Source organism: Stomoxys calcitrans, chromosome 2 (assembly GCF_963082655.1).
Source record: "Stomoxys calcitrans chromosome 2, idStoCalc2.1, whole genome shotgun sequence".
NCBI lineage: Eukaryota > Metazoa > Arthropoda > Insecta > Diptera > Muscidae > Stomoxys > Stomoxys calcitrans.
Window position 1 is genome coordinate 167,957,607 of NC_081553.1, and position 20,695 is coordinate 167,978,301.

The 20,695-nt window shown below is 40.3% G+C and overlaps 1 protein-coding gene across 2 annotated transcripts; it reads right to left on the reverse strand.

Annotated features, from left to right (window-relative positions):
- Positions 1 to 319: 319 nt before the first annotated feature.
- Positions 320 to 20,695, reverse strand: LOC106080942 (saccharopine dehydrogenase-like oxidoreductase). 2 transcript variants are annotated; one of them, XM_013242580.2, is made up of 7 exons: positions 20,539 to 20,695; positions 20,355 to 20,480; positions 7,928 to 8,021; positions 7,360 to 7,552; positions 896 to 1,042; positions 497 to 835; positions 320 to 433 (listed from the first exon to the last, which is right to left on the reverse strand). In XM_013242580.2, exons 1-7 carry the CDS (start codon positions 20,659 to 20,661, stop codon positions 331 to 333), a joined length of 1,125 nt encoding a protein of 374 aa, XP_013098034.2. In that variant the 5' UTR covers positions 20,662 to 20,695; the 3' UTR covers positions 320 to 330. The 2 variants fall into 2 exon arrangements, with proteins under 2 accessions (XP_013098034.2, XP_013098028.2); XM_013242574.2 differs by having other exon boundaries at positions 7,787 to 8,021.

Consider the following 20,695-nt stretch of genomic DNA (forward strand, 5'->3'; position numbering starts at 1 on the left):
AAATTGACAAGCAACACAAAACAAAACTTGTTGTTGTCGATCAAGTGGTTTAAGCGACTGCCGCCGCCGCCACCGCTACTGTCAGCAAAGCCAAATGCGCAGCAACGCCATCAACTCAACATCCAGCTCATAAATAGCCATTGGCTGATATGGCCTAAGTAATTGCCGCCTTAAAGTGATAGATACGCGTGCACACACCGCTGACACCCGACTAAACTTTGTGGCGCCTTGTGAGACAAGCCACGATTAGTGGATTACGATTATGGAAATGAAATTCGATATACAATAAATGAAAAGTACAGAATAGCGTATTATTATTTAATGAGCAATTTATAGCTTTAATATTTCAAATTTCAAACCAGATTTGCACATTTCCATTTCCTTGAGAAGTTGCGTTGGGGCAAAAGCAAAACCCGGCGGTAAGACGCCACCTCTGTAAATAAACAAATGATCGATTGGGGAAAGGTTCAAAATCTCATTGTAAAACTTCACTTACTTGCCGGGCATTATTTGATGCTCCTGCAGAATGACCTTGGCACTTGTCAACAAACAGCTGCTGGTTACCCCATAACAAGGATCTTTGCCAGACACTCTTACCATGACTACCTTATTGGGAGCATCCGTTTGTGGAGTGCCTTCAGACCAACCCTTGGCATTTACGACGTAGCTGAATTCAGCGGCTTTCCTATTGGTTTCGGTGGGTCCTTGGTGTGTCATCAAACCCCGGGAGAAAGTATGAGGATATTTCAGCAATAATTTGCGAGTGAATGACATTTGAGCCATAATCACACCGAGTATCAGTAACAGAGGAAATATCAAAGCAAGGAAAAATGATCTATTTATAGGGAACAGGTTATATTTATATTGCCAATACAAAGCTTTAATATGTACTTGCCTAAATCCCATGTACATTTCAAATTGAATGGGCCTTTTTTGCTCGCGCATATAAAATAAACGTTGGGACCGTTGAACCACTGTACGATCGGTAATTGGAAATGGAGCAAAGTATTCGCTTAACGTTTCCGTTCTATGAGGATAAGGTCTGTGCAATAAAAAGAATTATTTTAAGTCTGACAAAATTATAAGAAATTTTAAATTTTTAGGAGCTTATTCTACACCCACACTGTGGTAACATAGTAACAAAAGGGCATAAAATTGCAACAGCACCCACCCCATTAACCAGTAACCGAATGGCTTTTTGAGTCGATCTCGCCCTATCCGTCATTCTGTTCGTTCATGTATTTTTATATTCAAAGTACAATTGTCATTGGTATCATTTGGAAATTTGGCCTGCACCTACTGCGCAGAGCTGACAAAATATCGATGGTACTATCGATATTTTATTTTAAGGATGAATATCGTTTGCGTTTTTCGATATTTTCAATAAAGTTCTGTTATTTGCAAAATTGAGCGCTTGCTAACTTCGGGTGGACCGAATCATGTATACCCTTCTCCTGGGATCGCGTTTGTCAAACACTCCGCAGTGTTTCTCCCTTCAGATAGAAGCTATAGAAATATAATGGTAGGTCTTAACAAAAATCAGTAAGGAGGGGCAAAAGTCGGGCGCTGCCGATTGTATAATAGCCTACACCTACCCTATAAGTACAATGTGGGACCTATATCCAATTCCGAACCAATTTTGATGGACCTCGGCGAGTAAATATGTTCAAACTGTTAAAACTACGGTTGACAAATGACAACATTATGGCAAATAACACAACATCTGACGAACGTATATATGGGAGCTATATCTAATTCTGAAGCGATTCTGAGAAAACTTCTCAGATAATGTGGTAGTCGTCGAGGAAAGCGTTGGCAAGATTGGTCAATAAATGCGCTTGCAGTGACTCTTAAAGTGAAAATCGGGCGATATACATATATGACAGCTATATCTAAATCTGGGCCGATTTACATGAAATTCCCCAGTAAATACCAGTAAATCCCTCCTGCCGAATTTCTGGAAAATCGGTTAACTAAAGACGATTTTATTGCAATTTTACTGGAATTCGGACGAACATATGTATAGGAGATATATCTAAATCTGAACCGATTTGGACCAAACTCTATGTATATTGTGGTAGTCACCGAGGAAAGCGTTGTACAATATTTTGGGAAGATTGGTCAATAAATGTGCTTGCAGTGGCTCTAGAAATGAAAATTTGGGCGGTATATATATGAGAGCTATATCTAAATCTGAACCGATTTCCATGAAATTCACCAGTAATGTCGACAGTCGTAAAAAATCCTTCCTGCCAAATTTCGTGAGAATCGGTTAACGAATGACCATTTTATTGCATTATTATTGAAAATCGGACGAACATATATATGGTAGCTATATCCATATCTGAACCGATTTTTTCGAATTTCAATAGGCTTCGTCTCTAGGCCGAAAAACATGCCTGTACCAAATTTGAAGACGATCGGTTGAAAACTGCGGCCTGTACTTTGTACACAATTTAACATGCACAAAAGGACAGACAGACAGACAGACGGACATAGATAATTCGAATCAGAAAATGATTCTGAGTCGATCGGTATACTTATCAATGGGTCTATCTCTCTTATTTTCGGGTGTTACAAACTAATTCACTAAGTTATAATACCCTATAGTGGAGGGTATAAATACCTATGGATTCTTATACCTTCGGAATACAATTACTCATGATATCAAGTCGGGAGATCGGTTTATATGTTTATGGACTGATGCGGATCATACTAAGCAAAAGATGTTGGAGGTCATACCAAAAGTCATCATGCTAAATTTCTGCCTGCCCTCTAGAGCTTCAAGAAGTCTAATCTTGAGATCAGTTTTTATGGAAGTTGTATCCAAACAACCAATTTGACCTATTTACAATCCAAACTGAGTATTTTTGCACAATTTCTAGCGTCTAGCGGTACTCTTTCAAAAATGGGCGTGCTTTCGACTGCAGGACGGACGGATGGCTTTTTCTTTTAAACTATAGGTGATAGGAAGTACACGATACTATCGATAATATAGAGATTTATTTTAACAAGTAAAAGCGTGCTATATTCAGGCGGGCCGAATTTGGGAACCCACCTCATGGATTATGCTAAAAATGTATACAAAATAAATTTAGTTGAAGGGCATAATTTTATTCAATATACCAATCTTCTGTCAAACCAGCAAAAATTAAAGCTTGTAGGAACCGACCAAGGATAATCGAGGGACCGGTTTATATGCGATTTGGACCGTACTTGGCGCAGTTGTTTCAAGTCCTAACAAAACACTACGTGCAAAATTTTAGCCAAATGGGACAAAATTTTCGGCTTGTAAGGGCTCAAGAATTTAAATCGGGAGATCGGTTTTTATGGGAGCTATATCAGGTAATTGACCGATTTATTGGAAGTCATAACAGAACACTATGTGCAAAATTTAACACAAATTGAACAAAATTTGCGGCATCTAGGGGCTCCAGAAGTCAAATCGTGAAATCGGTTTATATCGAAGCTATATCCGGTTATAGACCAATTTGAACCGCACTTGGCACAATTGTTGGAAGTTATAACAGAACACTATGTGCAAAATTTCAGCCAAATCGGGCAAAAATTGTAGATCCCAGGGACCCAAGAAGTCAAATCTAGAGATCGGTTTATATGGAGAGCTATATCAGGTTATAGACCGATTTGAACATAACTTGGTACAGATGTTGAAAGTTATAATAGAACACTGTGGGCAACATTTTAGCTTAATCGGACAAAAAATTGAGATTTCATTGGGTTCAAGAAATAAAATCGGAAGATCGGTTTGTATGGGAGCTATATCCAAATCTGAAATGATGTGGCCCATTTGCAATCCCCAATTAACTACATCAATATTGAGTATCTCTGCAAAATTTAAAGTATATAGCTGAACGCGCTCGACCGCTATCGTGTTTATGACAGACGGACGGAAGGACATGGCTAGATCGAGTTAGAATTTCGAACCGATCAAGAATAAAAATAGGAACTTGAGTCAATATTTCGAAGTGTTACAAACGGAATAATAAGATAAGTATACCCCCATCCTATGGTGGTGGGTATAAAAATATATAAAATATCGAATAGTTTGCCAATTCTACTACTGTGGTATTTGGTCCTTGTTGCAGCAGTGTGTTGTGTTCTATCTTTCGTATGCTTGGTTCTGTTGAATATTTAGATCCAGGAACTCTCCGACTATCGTGGGGTGTGTCAAGAGGGATCTGGGTGTGAGTCGAGTGGGTCTGGCTGGGCAGTTAACCGCTGACGTGTGTCGTCTGGTGCCAGGTCACAATCGGGACACACATCATGCACGTTGGCATTAAAATTTCCTCTGTAGGAGCTGAGGCGGCTGCATCTGGCGGATTGTTATTGAGCCAGATTTACTCTGGTTTGCCGAGGAGCTCAATTTCTGCAGGTGCAATGGATGGTGGACGTTCTCCAAGGACAAAATTCACCCGGTAGCTATTCACCGCATTTGATACCGTGTCAACATAAATGTTTTCGAGACACGCTTGATCTAGAGGTTCTCGCTTGTAGCGCTGAACCTCCCACTCTAGATCATGAAGATCCACCTTAAGGCATCTGCGCAATGGATACCTATCCACAAGATGATGATTTTGATGGTCCCCGCGATAACAGCCTAGAAGGTATTGCTTATACAGCGTGAAGTTAAGATTTCGCACGGGCAGGATCTTTGTCTCCCGATAAAAGTGGTCCACGTGAGAACGGAGGAGACAGCCCGTCGCAGTTCGAAGAGCGGCTTTCTGATAGATCTGAATATTATTCCTCTGCGTGTCACATAGCTGACGAGACCACATTGGCACTGCATATCTTACCACAGACCGGCCAATTGCTTTGTACATGCTCAACCAGATTTCTTTTAAAGCACCCTTGTGCTGCCGGCAAATGACTTAAGGACCTTGTTTCTATTTTTAACCTTATCGGCAAATGCAGTGGCATGTGAGGAGCATGTGTAAGAGCTGTCAAATGTGACACCAGGTATTTGGTTAGACGTTTAAACTATAGCAGATGTCAGCAATGGGTGAGGGACCTGAAGCGATGATCTTACGATTGCGCGTATATGATACGATCTTTATGCCATCTGGAGGGGTTGAATTGGAGGATAAGTAAGGGTTAAACAGTGTCAGAGATGTCACTCCGGCTAGGGGAACTTCCCGTTTCACTATACGGGTTTTCAAATTTTTATCCCTAAATTCCACAAATTATTGTATTAACGACCACTCAAATAATTTGCGACCCAGAGTTTCAGGCCTGGCTGGAGCAGAGCTAGCAAAATATCGATGGCACTATCGATATTTAATTTTTTGACTGAATATCGGTTGGCATTTTTTCGATGGATATTATCGCAAAAGATAAATTTTTTGCTAAACTAAGTAAAAAACAAGCAATATGACACTGAATGTATCCTTTAAGATACATTGCGCCTATAGAGGGCGCAAATTCCATCTGATTAGACTAACATTTTGTACAAGATTTCTCTCATGACTTGCAACTGACTTTATTAACCTTGGTTTTATTTGGTCTGTGCATTGATATTGCTTCTATATAAATCGATCTCCCGATTTTTACTTTTCATTTTCGTTTGAAATAAAGGTGATGGGAAATTAACAATAGTATTGAAATTTATTATTAAAACTTTCGAAAATATCGAATGTTGCGATTATCGATAGTTTGCCAGCTCTAGGCTGAAGGGACGTATTGGCAATGTCCTCAAAAAGATAAGATGTCGAATGTTTTCGATAGGTTTAGTCCTATAACATGGAAGGGGCTGATTGAAGCCTCGGCAAATACATGGGGTGATGACTTGCAAGGCATACAGTCTTCGAAATCCCTGCTGAAGTTCGGGAAATAAAAATTCTGCAACGAGGCTCGGGAGCGGTAGTCCGTCAAGGGTCTTGGCTACTGTTGATCGGGGAGATCGGTCTCTATGAGTTCTCCTTAATCGGGTCCTTCCCAGGCTTCAGTAGCGGGATCACTCTGCTCATCTTGCGCACATCTGCTACCAAATAAAAGAGTGTTCAAAAACAAGTTAAGTACAATTGTAAGGTACTCGACTTCAGGTAGATCCAGATTCTTCATCAACAGTGTGGAGATTCCGTTGGGACCCAACGCTTTGGATGACTTGGGGCAACGGATGACATTCGTGACTTGAGATAGCTGTCCATCAGCTTGGAGACCAAGGATACGTTGAATGGCTCTCTTCTTAGCCTTATCAATCTCAGGATGCTCAATAAATTGACGGTAAATAACTAGGCGCGTCTTTTCGGGTCAGTCACGTTGCCAAAAGTGATTAAGGTTCTCTCATCCCTTCTACCGGGGTTCGAGAGTTACTAAAAAATAGACCACTGCTTGCCTAAACCAGTACATTGCTTAAAGTGATCCAGTCACAAATTCCGCTAATGTTCGTTGACTACTCCAGGTTGACTTTTCCAGATTCAACACGCTGATTCTGGCATTAGTGGGGTCCGTGCAACGGATCCCATCACACTCGTCTGCGAGTACCGCTACCTGCGCCAGGAAATTGAGGCAATAGAAAGGTTCGTATGAAGAGATTATACACATGGTGGAAGACATTTTCATATCCATCACCATAGGATGGGGGTATACTAATCTAGTCACTCGGTTTGTAACACCTCGAAATATTCGTCTAAGACCCCATAAAGTACATTCTTGATCGTCTCGACGTTCTGAGTCGATCTAGCCATGTCCGTCCGTCTGTCGAAATCACGATAGCGGTCGAACCCGTAAAGCTAACCGCTTGAAATTTTGCACAGATACCTTATATTGATGTAGGGGATTGCAAATGGACTGTATCGGTTTAGATATATCTCCAATACAAGCCGATGGGAGATATATCTAAACCGGTTTTCCCCTGAGAGCCGCAATTTTTATCCGATTTGACTGAAATTTTGCACATAGTGTTCTGTTATGACTATCAATAACTGTACAAAGTACGATCCTTACAAGCCCCAATTTTTCTCCGACTTGGCTGAAATTTTGCATGCGATTTTCTGTTACAACTTCCAACAACTGTGCCAGATACGGTCCAAATCAGTCTATAACCTGATATAGCTCTTATGTAAATCGGTGTCTCAATCATCCTTGTTCGGTTCCTAAAAGCTTTGCTAGTTTGACTGAAGTTTGGTATGTAGAATAAAATTTTGCCCTTCAACTAAATTTATTTTGTATAAATTTTTATCAGAATCCATGGAGGTGGATTTCCAAGATTCAGCCCGGCCGAACTTAGCACCCTTATTCTTGTACTTCCTACCACCTGCATTTGCATTAGAAAATATGCTATATTGGTCGAGCTTAATACATTCTTTAACTTGCCAAAGTCCAACGTTACTTTAGTATTACCTCATCCACAACTTTGGTGTTAACTTTGGCATTTCTTCTTTATTCAATTTCCGTTCCAAAGTTAAAAGTTCTCTGGCATATTGCATGCTACATATTAAGCTCTCCCAGGTTCCATAATTTAAAATGGCCTTAGATGAGGTGTCTTGGTAGTTAGGCTTAATTACCGCGTGTAGTTCGATAGAATTTATCACACCTGAAAATTGGGGAAAAATTACAAAAACGTAAGCACCTTACAATACCAAATAAATGCTTACATCGGTATTCACAAACCTTAATGTAGATTTGGAAATGGACAGATTTCCTTTAAATAACTGTCAAAAAAACCTATTTTAAAGTTTCATTAAGTTTTGTGAATACTGGTGTTAAAGTTTAAGTACAATAAAATCTTAGATTACTATCTAGGTGAAGTCTATTGTACAGGACATACCAGGAAAATTCTTTTCTGCATATAAAACCCCCAACTCGCATGGTATACTTTCAAAGGCACAATTCGATATGACATATGAGCCTTTCTCTTGAGCGAGATCATCATATTTCAGTTGCATTCCGTTAAAAAATTGTGGCTCACCACTTAGATCAACATGGTGAGTGCCTGCATTGATACATGCCTTGACTACCACCTCGCCAAATACTTGATAGGGTCCACAACAATTAATGACAATCTGAAAAAGTGAAACTGAAATTATTTAAACAATCTTCGTAGGAAGCGGAATTAGCGCAGAATAGAGTTGAGTATACGGTTTTATGCTGTTATTTCACACACAATTAAAACAAGTAAAATCGTGGTAAGTTTGGTTGGGCCGAATTTATATACCCTTCGCAAGTTCAAGTACGTTTTCCCTCAAAAGGGAGAAACTTAAATAAAGGTTTTATATACTTACTTCAATTGGTTATGACAGAACATTTGTTCCACTAACCGAACGTAGAATAGAGTTCCAAGCGCCTCGATCTTCTGCGCTCATTTTTTAATCTCTGACACCAAGTTTCGAGGTGTCTCCCACAACTTGATTTTACTATCGGGTCGTCCCGGTGTGCATATACCACCCTATTTGCCTTCAAAAGACTTCTTTGCTAGAGCTTCTTCATCCATTCTGACAACATGACCTAGCCAAAGCAGGCGTTGTGTTTTGAATCGTGTAACTATGCTATCATCGTCATACAACGCATTCAGCTCGTGGTTCATACGACGCCTATATTCTCCAATAACGCATACTGGTCTATTTATTAAACGAAAAATCTTTCTCTCAAACCGACTGGAAGATTGGATGAGGTTGATGGTAACTGGAGACTGGAGTACTTCGACAGCAGCAGCTAGTGATGCATCTAAGAAGACATCGTCCACACCGCAAGTGTCCGGTGTCCTAAGGAAGAGTGGTTCCACTTCTTTCTCAAATGCTCCTGGATGCGTACGGAAGCATATCATGACAAGATCGAACGAATATTGTGAGGATGAACTCCTGACGGAATCAGAAGACGAAGCTTACGCAACAATGGTGGAACTTTTGAATCCTGACTATGGTTTGGTTTCTGCAGATAATTCTCCACCATTGTAAGGTAGCTTCGACGGCACTAAAGGTCCTACTGATAGCAGGGGGATTTGACGTGGTTCTTATCCAGGAACCATAGGTGTGTGGAGGAACGGTTCGTGGACTAAGAATTCCTGGATTTAAACTATTCATGGTTACGGGAATGGGAGACAAAGATTCTGAATTCTTGCCAAGAGTAGTCTAAATGTTTTTCTTCTTTCGTCGCTAAGCACTGAAGATTCAGTGGTAGCCAGTCTTGAAATAAATAAGTCTCTTTACAGGCTGGTCTCCTTAGATGCCACTTTCAAACCTAAAGTTGCTGTTTGAATCCACTTCTATTGAGAAGAAGAGCCTCATTGTAGGAAGTGATGCCAAGGCATATCACCAGATATGGGCAAGTTCGGATGTCAACGAAAGGTGTGAGCTGCTTATGGACTAATTATAAGTTGCAATCTGGCGATTTGTAATAAAGGGGAGAAACCGACCTTCATTACCAGAAACAGGCAGGAGGTACTAGACATTACCTTTGTATCGCAAGATATGAGTGAAGGAATATGTGACTGGGAAGTGTTGGATGACCACAGCTTCTCTGATCATCGTTATATTAGATAGAGCCTTGGAAAAAATACTGCAGAAGTGGTCCCTCGGCTAATAGAAAATAAGGCGGATTGGGATACATTTCGTCACAAATTCTGCACGTCTATTACTTCTAGAACAGAAAAGGAAGTAGAAACTGCGCAGAATATAGACCTAATGGTCAAGCGGATCACGAAGGCCCTGAATGACTCACTTGTGTCAGTATGTCCTTGTGCCAAGCCAAGGGGCAAACAGCGACCGCCATGGTGGTTCCCAGAGCTGGTTGGTCTAAGGAAGGACTGCAGAAAACCCTTCAACATAGCGAAAGCCACAAGAGCACCACACGATTGGGACATCTATAAGGCTGAGCTAAGAAACTAAAAGGGCGAGCTGAGAAAGACTCAGAACTAATCCTGGGAAGAATTCTGCAGCTCCTTGGAGGACACATCTGAGGCCTAAGGAAGAGGTTATTAGGGAAATTGTGTCTGAGCCGAAAATCCTTTGGGCGATAAAAAGTTTCGACTCCTTTAAGTCCTTTGATAGACTGGTTCCTTGGCTTACGGAAATATTCTCTGCTTGTATCAGCATGTTATACATACCTGTGGGATGTAAGGACACGAAGATCATATTCATACCGATAGCAGAATAACCTTACCACACGAAGTCGTAAGATTTTAGTCTTATTAGTCTGTCATCCTTTATGCTGTGGACTCTTGAGAGGTTGATAGAAGCATATCTTAAGGCAAAGATCCCTGGTGGTCGTCTGTCACGGCAGCAGAATGCATATAGTAAAGGCAAATCCACTGAAACAGCACATAATGACTTAGTCAGCTACATAGAGGGTTCTCTCGATGTCAAGGAATATACAATGGTAGCATTTCTTGACATAGAAGGTGCTTACATTAATGTAGGCATCAACTCTACCGTAAGAAAGTTTATTAATAACGTACTTACAAAAAGATGCATTACGGCAGGCTTGGGATCTGTGGATTTAAAAAGATGGGTCAGCAGAAGAACACCTCAGGGAAGTGTACTGTCTCCTCTACTTTGGAACATAGCTATTAAGAATATATTATTGTATCTGAAAGAAAAAGTGTGGGGAGAGTTTGTTTGTGCTTCACAGCCGCACTGAGGACGACACCCACTGATGCACTGATTTTAATACTACATCTAATGCCCCTGGACATTGTGACTAAACAAATTGCTGCGACCACTGCCGTCCCGCTAAGGGAGCTTTCTCTTTGGTCATGTGGCGTCTATGGACACTATGTTATTCTCGATACAATATCCGATGTTCCAGGCAGTGTGGATTACATCCTACCTATACAGCTGTAAGAGAGCGATTGGCAAAGGGTGGAGGTTTAGTCCGCGCGTCATGCATTGGGTATATACTGCAGTTGTCAAATCTATAATACTATATGGTGTTGTGGTCTGGTGGACAGCGTTTCAAAACTCCGCCTGCTGTTCAAAACTCAACTAGATCCAAATGATAACTTGTTTGTGCTTCACAGCCGAACCGAGGACGACATCCTCTGATGCACTGAATTTAATGCTACATCTAATGCCCTTGGACATTGTGGCTAATCGAATTGCTGAGACCAGTGCCGTGAGGCTAAAGGAGTTTTCTCTTTGGTCGTGTGACGTCTGTGGACACTGTGTTATCATTGATATAATGTTCGATGTTCCAGGCAGTGTGGATTACACCCTACCTGCGCGGCGTTTTGTTAAAAAGTACTGTACCACTATTTTCGATAGAACCGATTGTATAATTCCAATCTCTGGTAACAGAATTTACATAGACTTCTATATGAATGGTTCCAAACTAGACGACCAAGTGGTCTTTGGGATGTACTCTAAAGATCTAGAACTGGTCATATCGAAAATGTTACCCGATCATTAAGTATCAAGAGGAGATCCTTGCAATCAAGGAAGTGGTGGAATGGCTAAGATATAATGTCATAACGACGATTGGCATAAATCCCTGGAGAACGTATTTCTGAACACAAAAACCGCCCTCGACTGTCGCAGATCTCTCAACGAGATGGCTGAACAGTTCAAACTACACCTGTTCTGGGTGCCAGGCCACAGAGATATCCCAGGGAGACTCTCCGATCGATACCGCTGATGGTCCGCGACTGCCGTTGCAGCTACTCCGTATGTTGCATTTTATTATCTGCAACCTGTGAAGGTTGCCAGCAATGACTTTGGCAGAAGCTGTGAGGACATCGAAGAAGAAGAGACTAAAAACACCTTCTGTGTGTGTCCCACACTAGCAGTCAGAAGGAGTTCCACTCTAGGTTCTCATTTCTTTGAGAACCTACCTAATTTAGCGGATGTGAACATTCGCAAGTTTATGTGCTTTGTAAAGCGTTCTGGATGGTTCAACGGTAGGAATTTCCTTCTTCTCACAATGGACGAAAACGTATAAGTGAGTCTGATGGAAAACTGCCACTTAAACCTAATCTAACCTAGTGAAAGTCTCATCGCCTCATTTTTATACCCACCACCGAAGTATGGGAGTATATTCATTTAGACCCTATAAAGTATATATTGGGTTGCCCAAAAAGTAATTGCGGATTTTTTAAAATAAAGTAAATGCGTTTTTAATTAAACTTAGAATGAACTTTAATCAAATATACTTTTTTTACACTTTTTTTCTAAAGAAAGCTAAAAGTAACAGCTGATAACTGACAGAAGAAAGAATGCAATTACAGAGTCACAAGCTGTGAAAAAATTTGTCAACGCCGACTATATGAAAAATCCGCAATTACTTTTTGGGCAACCAATATATTCTGATCAGCGTAAAAATCTAAGACGATCTAGCCATGTTTATATCATAGCAATTCCACCACTTCCTTAATTACATGGATCTTCGCTTGATACGCACTGCAGAGGTCGGGTAAAATTTTTGATATGACCAGTTCTAGATCTTTAGAATACACCTCAAAGACCATCTGGTCCTCTAAGTTGGAACCATCCGTATAGAAGTCTATGTAACTTCTAGTACCAGGGATATCGTAGTTCCAATCGGTTCTATCAGAAATAATAGTACAGTAATATTTAATGCACACTGCCTGGAACATCGGATATTGTATCAAGAATAACACAACGCCGACTATATGAAAAATCCGCAATTACTTTTTGGGCAACCAATATATTCTGATCAGCGTAAAAATCTAAGACGATCTAGCAATGTCGTTCCGTCTGTCCGTCTGTCTGTTGAAATCACGCTACAGTCTTTAAAAATGGAGATATCGAGCTGAAACTGTTCACAGATTCTTTTTTTTTGTCCATAAGCAGGTTAAGTTCGAAGATGGTCTATATCGGATTATATCTTCATATCGCCCTCATATAGACCGATCGACCGATTTAGGGTCTCAGGCCCATAAATACCACATTTATTATCCGAGTTTGCTGAAATTTCGGACAGTGAGCTGAGTTAGGCCCTTCAATATCCATCTTAGATTTGGGCCATATAAACCGATCACTCGATTTAAGGTTTTGGGCCCATAAAAGGTGCATTTATTTTCCGATTTTGCCAAAATTTGGGACACTGAGTTGTGTTAGTCTCTTCGACATCCTTTTTCAATTTGGCCCAGATTTAAATATAGCTGCCATATAGACCGATCTCTCGATTTAAGGCGTTGGGCCCATAAAAGGCGCACTTATAGTCCGATATCGTCAAAATTTGAGACAGTGAGTTAAGTTAATCCCCTCGACATACTTCTGAGATATTGCACAGATCGGTCCAGATTTGGATATAGCTGCCATATAGACCGATCTCTCGATTTAAGGTTTTGAGCCCATAAAATACATATTTATTGTCCAATGTCGCCGAAATTTAGGACAATGAGTTGTGTTTGGCCCAGATCGGTTCAGATTTGAATATAGCTGTCATATAGCGCCCCATAAAAGGCGCATTTATAATCGGATTTCACTGAAATTTAACACAGTGACTTATGTTAGGCTTTTGGATATCCGTGTCGTATATGGTTCAGATCGGTATTTTTAGATATAGCTACTAAAAAATCAATATTTTGTTATACACAAATGAACAATGACTTGTACTTATTAGTATTTGGTCTAATTGGGAATATATTTCGATATAGCTACTATGGGGAATAAGGTATTCATATTTCACCGGATTTTGACGAAAGCTGGTTTACATATATACCGGAGGTGGTGGGTATATGCTGCCAAAGAAATATATACATTTTTTCGGTTAAAGGATTTTACTATTCTACGCTGCTATTTTTTGACCGCAGCTGTATATGCTGCATAAAGTCGAAGATAATATTTCAACAAACTGTTGTAATGTGCGTATATTGAAGTTTTGTTAATTCTTCATAATTCAAGGTGGGCTTACTACGAGTACTACAATATAATATTTAAAGTTGGCTTGAAATACATACTACTGTTATGCCCTAATTGATTAAAATGCCTGTGCTTGAATACGAGCTATAGTTATTTTATTATTGTACATTCCGCTATTAAATCAGTGTCAATTATTTAAGCTATAAATCAACTATTGAAGAGACATGCTAACTAACAAATGTTAGAATTTTGTAAAAGTTTCTGAGCTTAGGTATCACATGAGATTTGAATTACAAAAGAGTTCAGAGAGTCCACATTTCAGTCTAAACGTTTTACAAAAAAAAATTATTGTATTAAATCCATAGAGCAGCTTAATTACACTTCATGTGCATTCAATGTTAAAAAAAACAAGTTTTAAAGCAATTTAAGAGACAAATTGTAGTATTGGTTCCAAGCATTTGGTGAGTAATACTGTGGTTGTACAAGTACAAAAATTTAGAAAGCAACACTTTTTGATATGGGGAAGAATGTGCTATATTAAGTACATGAAAAGATCAATATGTACTCTTATCTACCATTTAAACAAAGGATACAAAGTCTTTCAAGTTTTCTTATGTCCTTAATAGGACATACATATAATGTTAAAAGAATGGTCGGGGGCAGAGCTGGCAAACTCCATTCGATAATTTTAATATTTTTCTTCATAACTGTCGATAGTATTGACAAATTTGTCAAATATTAAGTTAGGTAAGGTTTTAGTGGCAATCTGTCATCAGACTCATTTACATGTTTTCGTCCATTGTGATACCACAGGAACAGAACAAGGAAGATGCCTTCTAGTTCCTACCGTCGAATCATCCAGATTGCTTTAAAAAGCCCAACAACATGCGATTGTTCGCATCTGCTAAATCAGACAGGTTCTCAAAGAAATGAGAACCTATAGTGGATCTCCTTCTGACTGCTAGAGCGGGATACAAACATAGAATGTGTTCTATTGTCTCTTGTCGATGTCCTCACAGCTTCTGCAAATGTCGATGCTTACAGCATGTTTTCTTAGATAGTGACCTGTCATGACGGACACAGACGTGTTGTCTGTTCTAGCCAGTGACAGCAAAGCGGCAGACCTCCTCAAGTCTAGATTAGGCCACATAGTTTTGGAATGCTCACAGTCCCCTTTTTGTCCCACTCGTTGTCCATAGGGCATGGTCCTCAAAACTTGCATACATGTCGCTAGAGGTACACCCAAAGATTCCAGCACCCCTGGAATCTGTTAGGTAGTTCCTAGTCTCGCAAGCTCGTCCGCTTTACAATTCCCTGGGATATCTCTGTGGCCTAGCACCCAGAAAAGGTGAATTTTCAACTATTCAGCAATCTCGTTGAGAGATCTGCGACAGTCGAGGGCGGTTTTTGCTTTCAGAAAAACGTTCTCCAGGGATTTAATGCCTACCTGGCTGTTTGAGAAGATGTTTATGGCAGTTGTCGTTATGGCATTATATCATAGCAATTCCACCACTTCCTTAATTACATGGATCTTCGCTTGATAGGCACTGCAGAGGTCGGGTAAAATGTTTGATATGACCAGTTCTAGATCTTTAGAATACACCTCAAAGCCCATCTGGTCCTCTAAGTTGGAACCATCCGTATAGAAGTCTATGTAACTTCTAGTACCAGGGATATCGTAGTTCCAATCGGTTCTATCAGAAATAATAGTACAGTAATATTTAATGCACACTGCCTGGAACATCGAATATTGTATCAAGAATAACGCAGTGTCCGTAGCCGCCACATGACCAAAGATGCATCTCCCTTAGTCTCATAGCAGAGGTCCCTGCAATTGGTTTAGCCACAATGTCCAGGGGCATTAGATTCAGCATTAAATTCAGTGCATCAGATGGTGTCGTTCTCAGTGCGGCTATGATTCACAAGCAAGCCATCCTTTGGATCCGGTTGAATATTGAACAGTAGACCACAACACCATTAGCATTATAGGTCTGAAACTACAGTGTATACCCAATGCATGACACGCGGTCTTAACCCCCAACATTTGTCAATGGCTCTCTTTCAGGTGTATAGGGCAAGAGTTGTCTTTCTTGCCCTTTCCAAAATGTTGGATTTGAGGTTCAGTTTCCTGTCCAGCAAAACACCGAGGTATTTTGCGCTTTCTGTAAATGGAACATTCTCCCAACCGAGGAGGCAGGTTCCACTGTAGGCAACTTGTTTCTTCTGCTGAAAATAACTTCTTCTGTCTAGCACAGATTTGTCCCTAGACCACTTTCGGTAGCCCACTTAGCATAGCTGCGAGCTCCCGGGCGCGTCCACTGGTTGCGGATATTGGAATACTACATATGGAGTAGCTGGAATTGCTGTCGCGGGCAATCAGCGGTATCGTGAAAGGTCGGGTGGCACCGGCTCTTGCACAAATACTGAGTGTCTATGATACTCGATACGACAAGGCGAGTTATTGGCGCCTTTAAATAATCAATGGCCAACCTGTTCCCTCGGGGATCGGTCCTTTGGACCGGAACAAGTTTGCTCACTTATAGGTACTTGAAGAGGATCGCCAACTCCATATGAAAATGTGGCTACAACAACAACAACCTTCACTGCCAAGTTTATATTCTTTGACAGCGAGAGAACCCTCTATGTAGCCGACTAGGTCGTGAACGGCTTTTTCAGGGGATTTGCCTTTACTATATGCATGCTGCTGCCGCAACAGGCGATCTCCAGGGATCGTTTCCCTAAGATATGTTTCTATCAACCTCTTAAGAGTTGTCAGCATAAAGGATGACAGACTAATAGAACGAAAATCCTTCGCCTTCGTGTAGTAAGGGTTTTCTGCTTTCGTAATGGAAATGACCTTCGTGTCCCTCCATCCCACAGGTTGATATGACATGCTGATACTAGCAGAGTATATCTCCCTAAGTCAAGGAACAAGTCTATCAGATACAGCTTTTGATTCAACCAGTGATATATCATCAGGGCCTGGTGACTTAAAGGAGTCGAAACTTCTTATCGCCCAAAGGATTATCGGCTCAGACACAAGTTCCCTTATAAACTTCGATAAATGCATACCAGTGGCAAACTCTTCTGGCGCCATGTTAGCCGTTGGAGAATTTCCCGGCAAATGTGTATCAACGAGTAGTTCTAGTGTTTCCTCACTAAACATTGTCCATATATTTTCTGACTTCTGAATATACCACCGTAATAGGTCTCGAAGACAGAATCTTCCTTAGCCTAGAGGCCTCAGATGTATCCTCAACGGAGCTGCAGAATTTCACCCAGGATTTGTTCTGAGCCTTTCTAAGCTCGACTTTATATTTTCTTAGCTCAGCTTTATAGATTTCCCAATCGCGTGGTGCTCGTGTGGCTTTTGCTCTGTTAAAGAGTTTTCTGCAGTCCTTCCTTAGACCAAGCAGCTCTGGGGTCCATCATGGCGGTCGCTGTTTGCCCCCTGGCTTGGCACTAGCACATGCTGACACAAGCGAGTCATTCAGGGCTTTCGTGATCCGTTTGACCGCTATGTTTATATACTCAGAAGTTTCCACTTCCTTTTCTGGTCTAGAAGGGATAGGCGTGCGGAATTTGTGCCGAAATGTATCCCAATCCGCCTTTGTTCTGTTGAGCAGAGGGACAACTTCTGCAGTATTTTCTCCAAGTTGTAACTAATATAACGATGATCCCAGAAGCTGTGGTCTGCCAACACGTCCCAGTCGCATATTCTTCCACTTACATCTTTCAATGCAAAGGTAATTTCTAGTATCTCCTGTCAGTTCCTTTATTACAAATCACCAGATTGCAACTTATAATATATTCGATAAGCAGCTCATCCCTTTCGTTGACATCCGAATTTCTCCATATCTGGTTATGTGCATTAGCATCCCTTCCTACAATGAGGCTCTTCTTCTCTTCTTACAGCAACTTAAGGTTTGAAGGTGGCATCTAAGGAGACCAGCCAGTAATGAGACATATTTATTTCAAGACTGGCTACTACTGAATCTTCAGTGCTTAGCGACGGAAGAAGAAAACATTTAGACTAATCTTTGCAAGAATTCAGGCTCTGTGTCTCCCATTCCCGTACCCATGAGTAATTTAAATCCTGGAATTCATAGTCCACGAACCATTCCTTCACACACCCATGGTTCCTGGATAAGAACCACCTCAAATCCCTTTGCCATCAGGAGGACCTTTAGAGCCGCCGGAGCGTCCTTACAATGGTGGAGATTTATCTGTAGAAACCAGACCATAGTCAGGATTCAGAACTTCCTCCACTGTTGTGTTAACCTCGTCTTCTCATTCCGCAAGGAGTTCCTCTTACAAATAAATATCGCTGTGTTTTATTTTTGTCCTATCCAATGCAAGTCAGATGTTCTAGATAGAATTGCAGTTAATCTTGATTTGCACTGTATAGTAGTAAAATGAAATAAAACAAGTAAGAGCGTGCTAAGTTCGGCCGGGCCGAATCTTATATACCATGGATCGAATTTGACGAGTTCTATGTGCCGTATCTCTTTTTAGGCAAACAAGGAATATTGAATAAGAACAGTTATGCAATTAGAGCTATATCAAGTTATAGTCCGATTCGGACCATAAATAAATGCTTAACATTGTAGAAGGCATTGTGTCATATTTCAGTTCATTCGGATAAGAATTGCGCCTTGTAGGGCTCAAGAAATAAAATCGGGAGATCGGTTTATATGGGAGCTGTATCAAGCTATTGATCGATTCAGACCATAACGAAAACGTATGTTGAAGGTCATGAGGAAAGACGTTGTACAAAATTTCTGCCAAATCGGATGAGAATTACGCACTCTAGAGGCTCAAGAAGTCAAGATCCCAGATCGGTTTATATAGCAGCTATATCAGGTTATGTACCGACTTGCGCCATACCTAGCACAGCTGCTGGAAGTCATAAAAAAAACCTCATGCAAAATTCCAGCCAAATCGGATAAGAATTGCGTGCTCAATTGGCTCAAGAAGTCAAGATTCCAGATCGGTTTATATGGCAGCTAAAACAGGATATGTTCCGATTTGCGCCATACCTAGCCCAGTAGTTGGAAGTCATAAAAAACACCTCATGCAAAATTTCGGCCAATTCGGATGCGAATTGCTTGCTCTATTGGCTCAAGAAGGCTAGATCCAAGATCGGTTTATATGACAGCAATACCAGTTTATGAACCGATTTGAATCATACTTAGCACAGTGTTGAAAGCAATACCAAAACACCACGTGCAAAATTTCAGTCAAATCGGACGGTAATTGCGCCCTCTAGAGGCTCAAGAAGTCAAGACCCAAGATCGGTTTACCGGTTTACCGATTTAAACCATACTTAGAGCAGTTGCTGGAGGTAATAGCAAAACACCAAATGCAAAATTTCAGTCAAATCGGATGAGAATTGCGCCCTCTAGGGGCTCAAGAAGTCAAGACTCAAGATCGGCTTATATGACAGCTATATCAAAACATGGACAGATTTGGCCCATTTACAATCCCAACCAACCTACACTAATTAAAAGTATTTGTGCAAAATTTCAAGCGCCTAGCTTTACTCCTTCGAAAGTTAGGACGGACAGACAGACGGACATGTCTAGATCGACTTAAAATGACATGACGATCAAGAATATATATACTTTATGGGGTCTCAGATGCATATTTCGAGGTGTTACAAACAGAATGACAGAATTAGTATACCTCCATCCTATGGTGGAGAGTATAAAAACACCTATGCAAAAAAAATGCGTAAATTCGACCGGGCCTAGCTTTGAATACCCACCACACACATACCTATACAACAGATTGGTGGGCCCGTTTCCGATCAAGGTTATATTAAAAGCATTTCAACAGGCAACAATTTTGGAATTACAAAATTGCTTATTATTGCAGTACTCGGCCTATCGTGTTCTTTGTTCCATTCTACTAAAGTGACGAATGCCACAATATGAACAAATATGTATAGGACAAACTCGTACCATTTTGTCTTCGTTTTGAAGATTTTCTATTAAAAAACTTAAGTTTGGCTTATGAATATGGAATTGTTGGTTAATCCAACAACTTTGATCAAAAAAGTATATTTTAACAATAAATAAAATTTAACCGATAGTATCGATAGTTTTCCAGCTCTAGTCCAGCTCTAGTCGAGGTTTATTTAGCCATGTCCGTCTGATTGTATTTGGACAAGAATGTTAACTTTTGAAGGGATATAGCTAGGTGCTTGAAAATTTGCCCCAAAATTTTTTGTCAGATTAGATGTCCTGGTATTTTAAATATGCAATGATTAAGTTGCCATAGAAATCGATTTACTAATTTCACTTACGACCATCTGAAGGACACATTTTAAGTGATTTGACTGAAATTTTGGCTTTCCTGTTCTGTGTAAAAGAGTCCAACGTCTAGATGTTTAAAAAATTTGTTACTTTTTCAGTTACTGATTTGGTTTAGTGCCTACTTTAAATTACCGATTGCTGTTATATTTTTTACGAAAGAAAGAAACAGTATTGAATAATTCAACAAACCTGTTTTGTATTACCAAGTTGTTGAATACATTGCTCGGAGAGATATATAAAAAATAATTTCATCTTATCTTACCTTGCACTTTTGGGCCATAGTTTCTATGGAGATTTGATCATTGACATTAGCCACCACAACTGGTATATAGCTTAAGTCGATTTGCATTTTTTGGCCCATGTCTTCTAACAGAGTTTTAAGTTTTAACTGAAATGGAATTTTTGCAAATAATTCCCAAAATTCCGAATAAAACATAAAAACTCACTTCATTTCTTCCAGCAATGCCCCATTTGAAGTCTTTCAGAATATCTATGGCATCACCGACCACAATTTGACCAGTAAATCCGGTAGCACCGAAAATTATTGCATCTAACTTCTCACCTTCCATATCTAAAACTGGTAGCGTGACGTTAACACTTCAA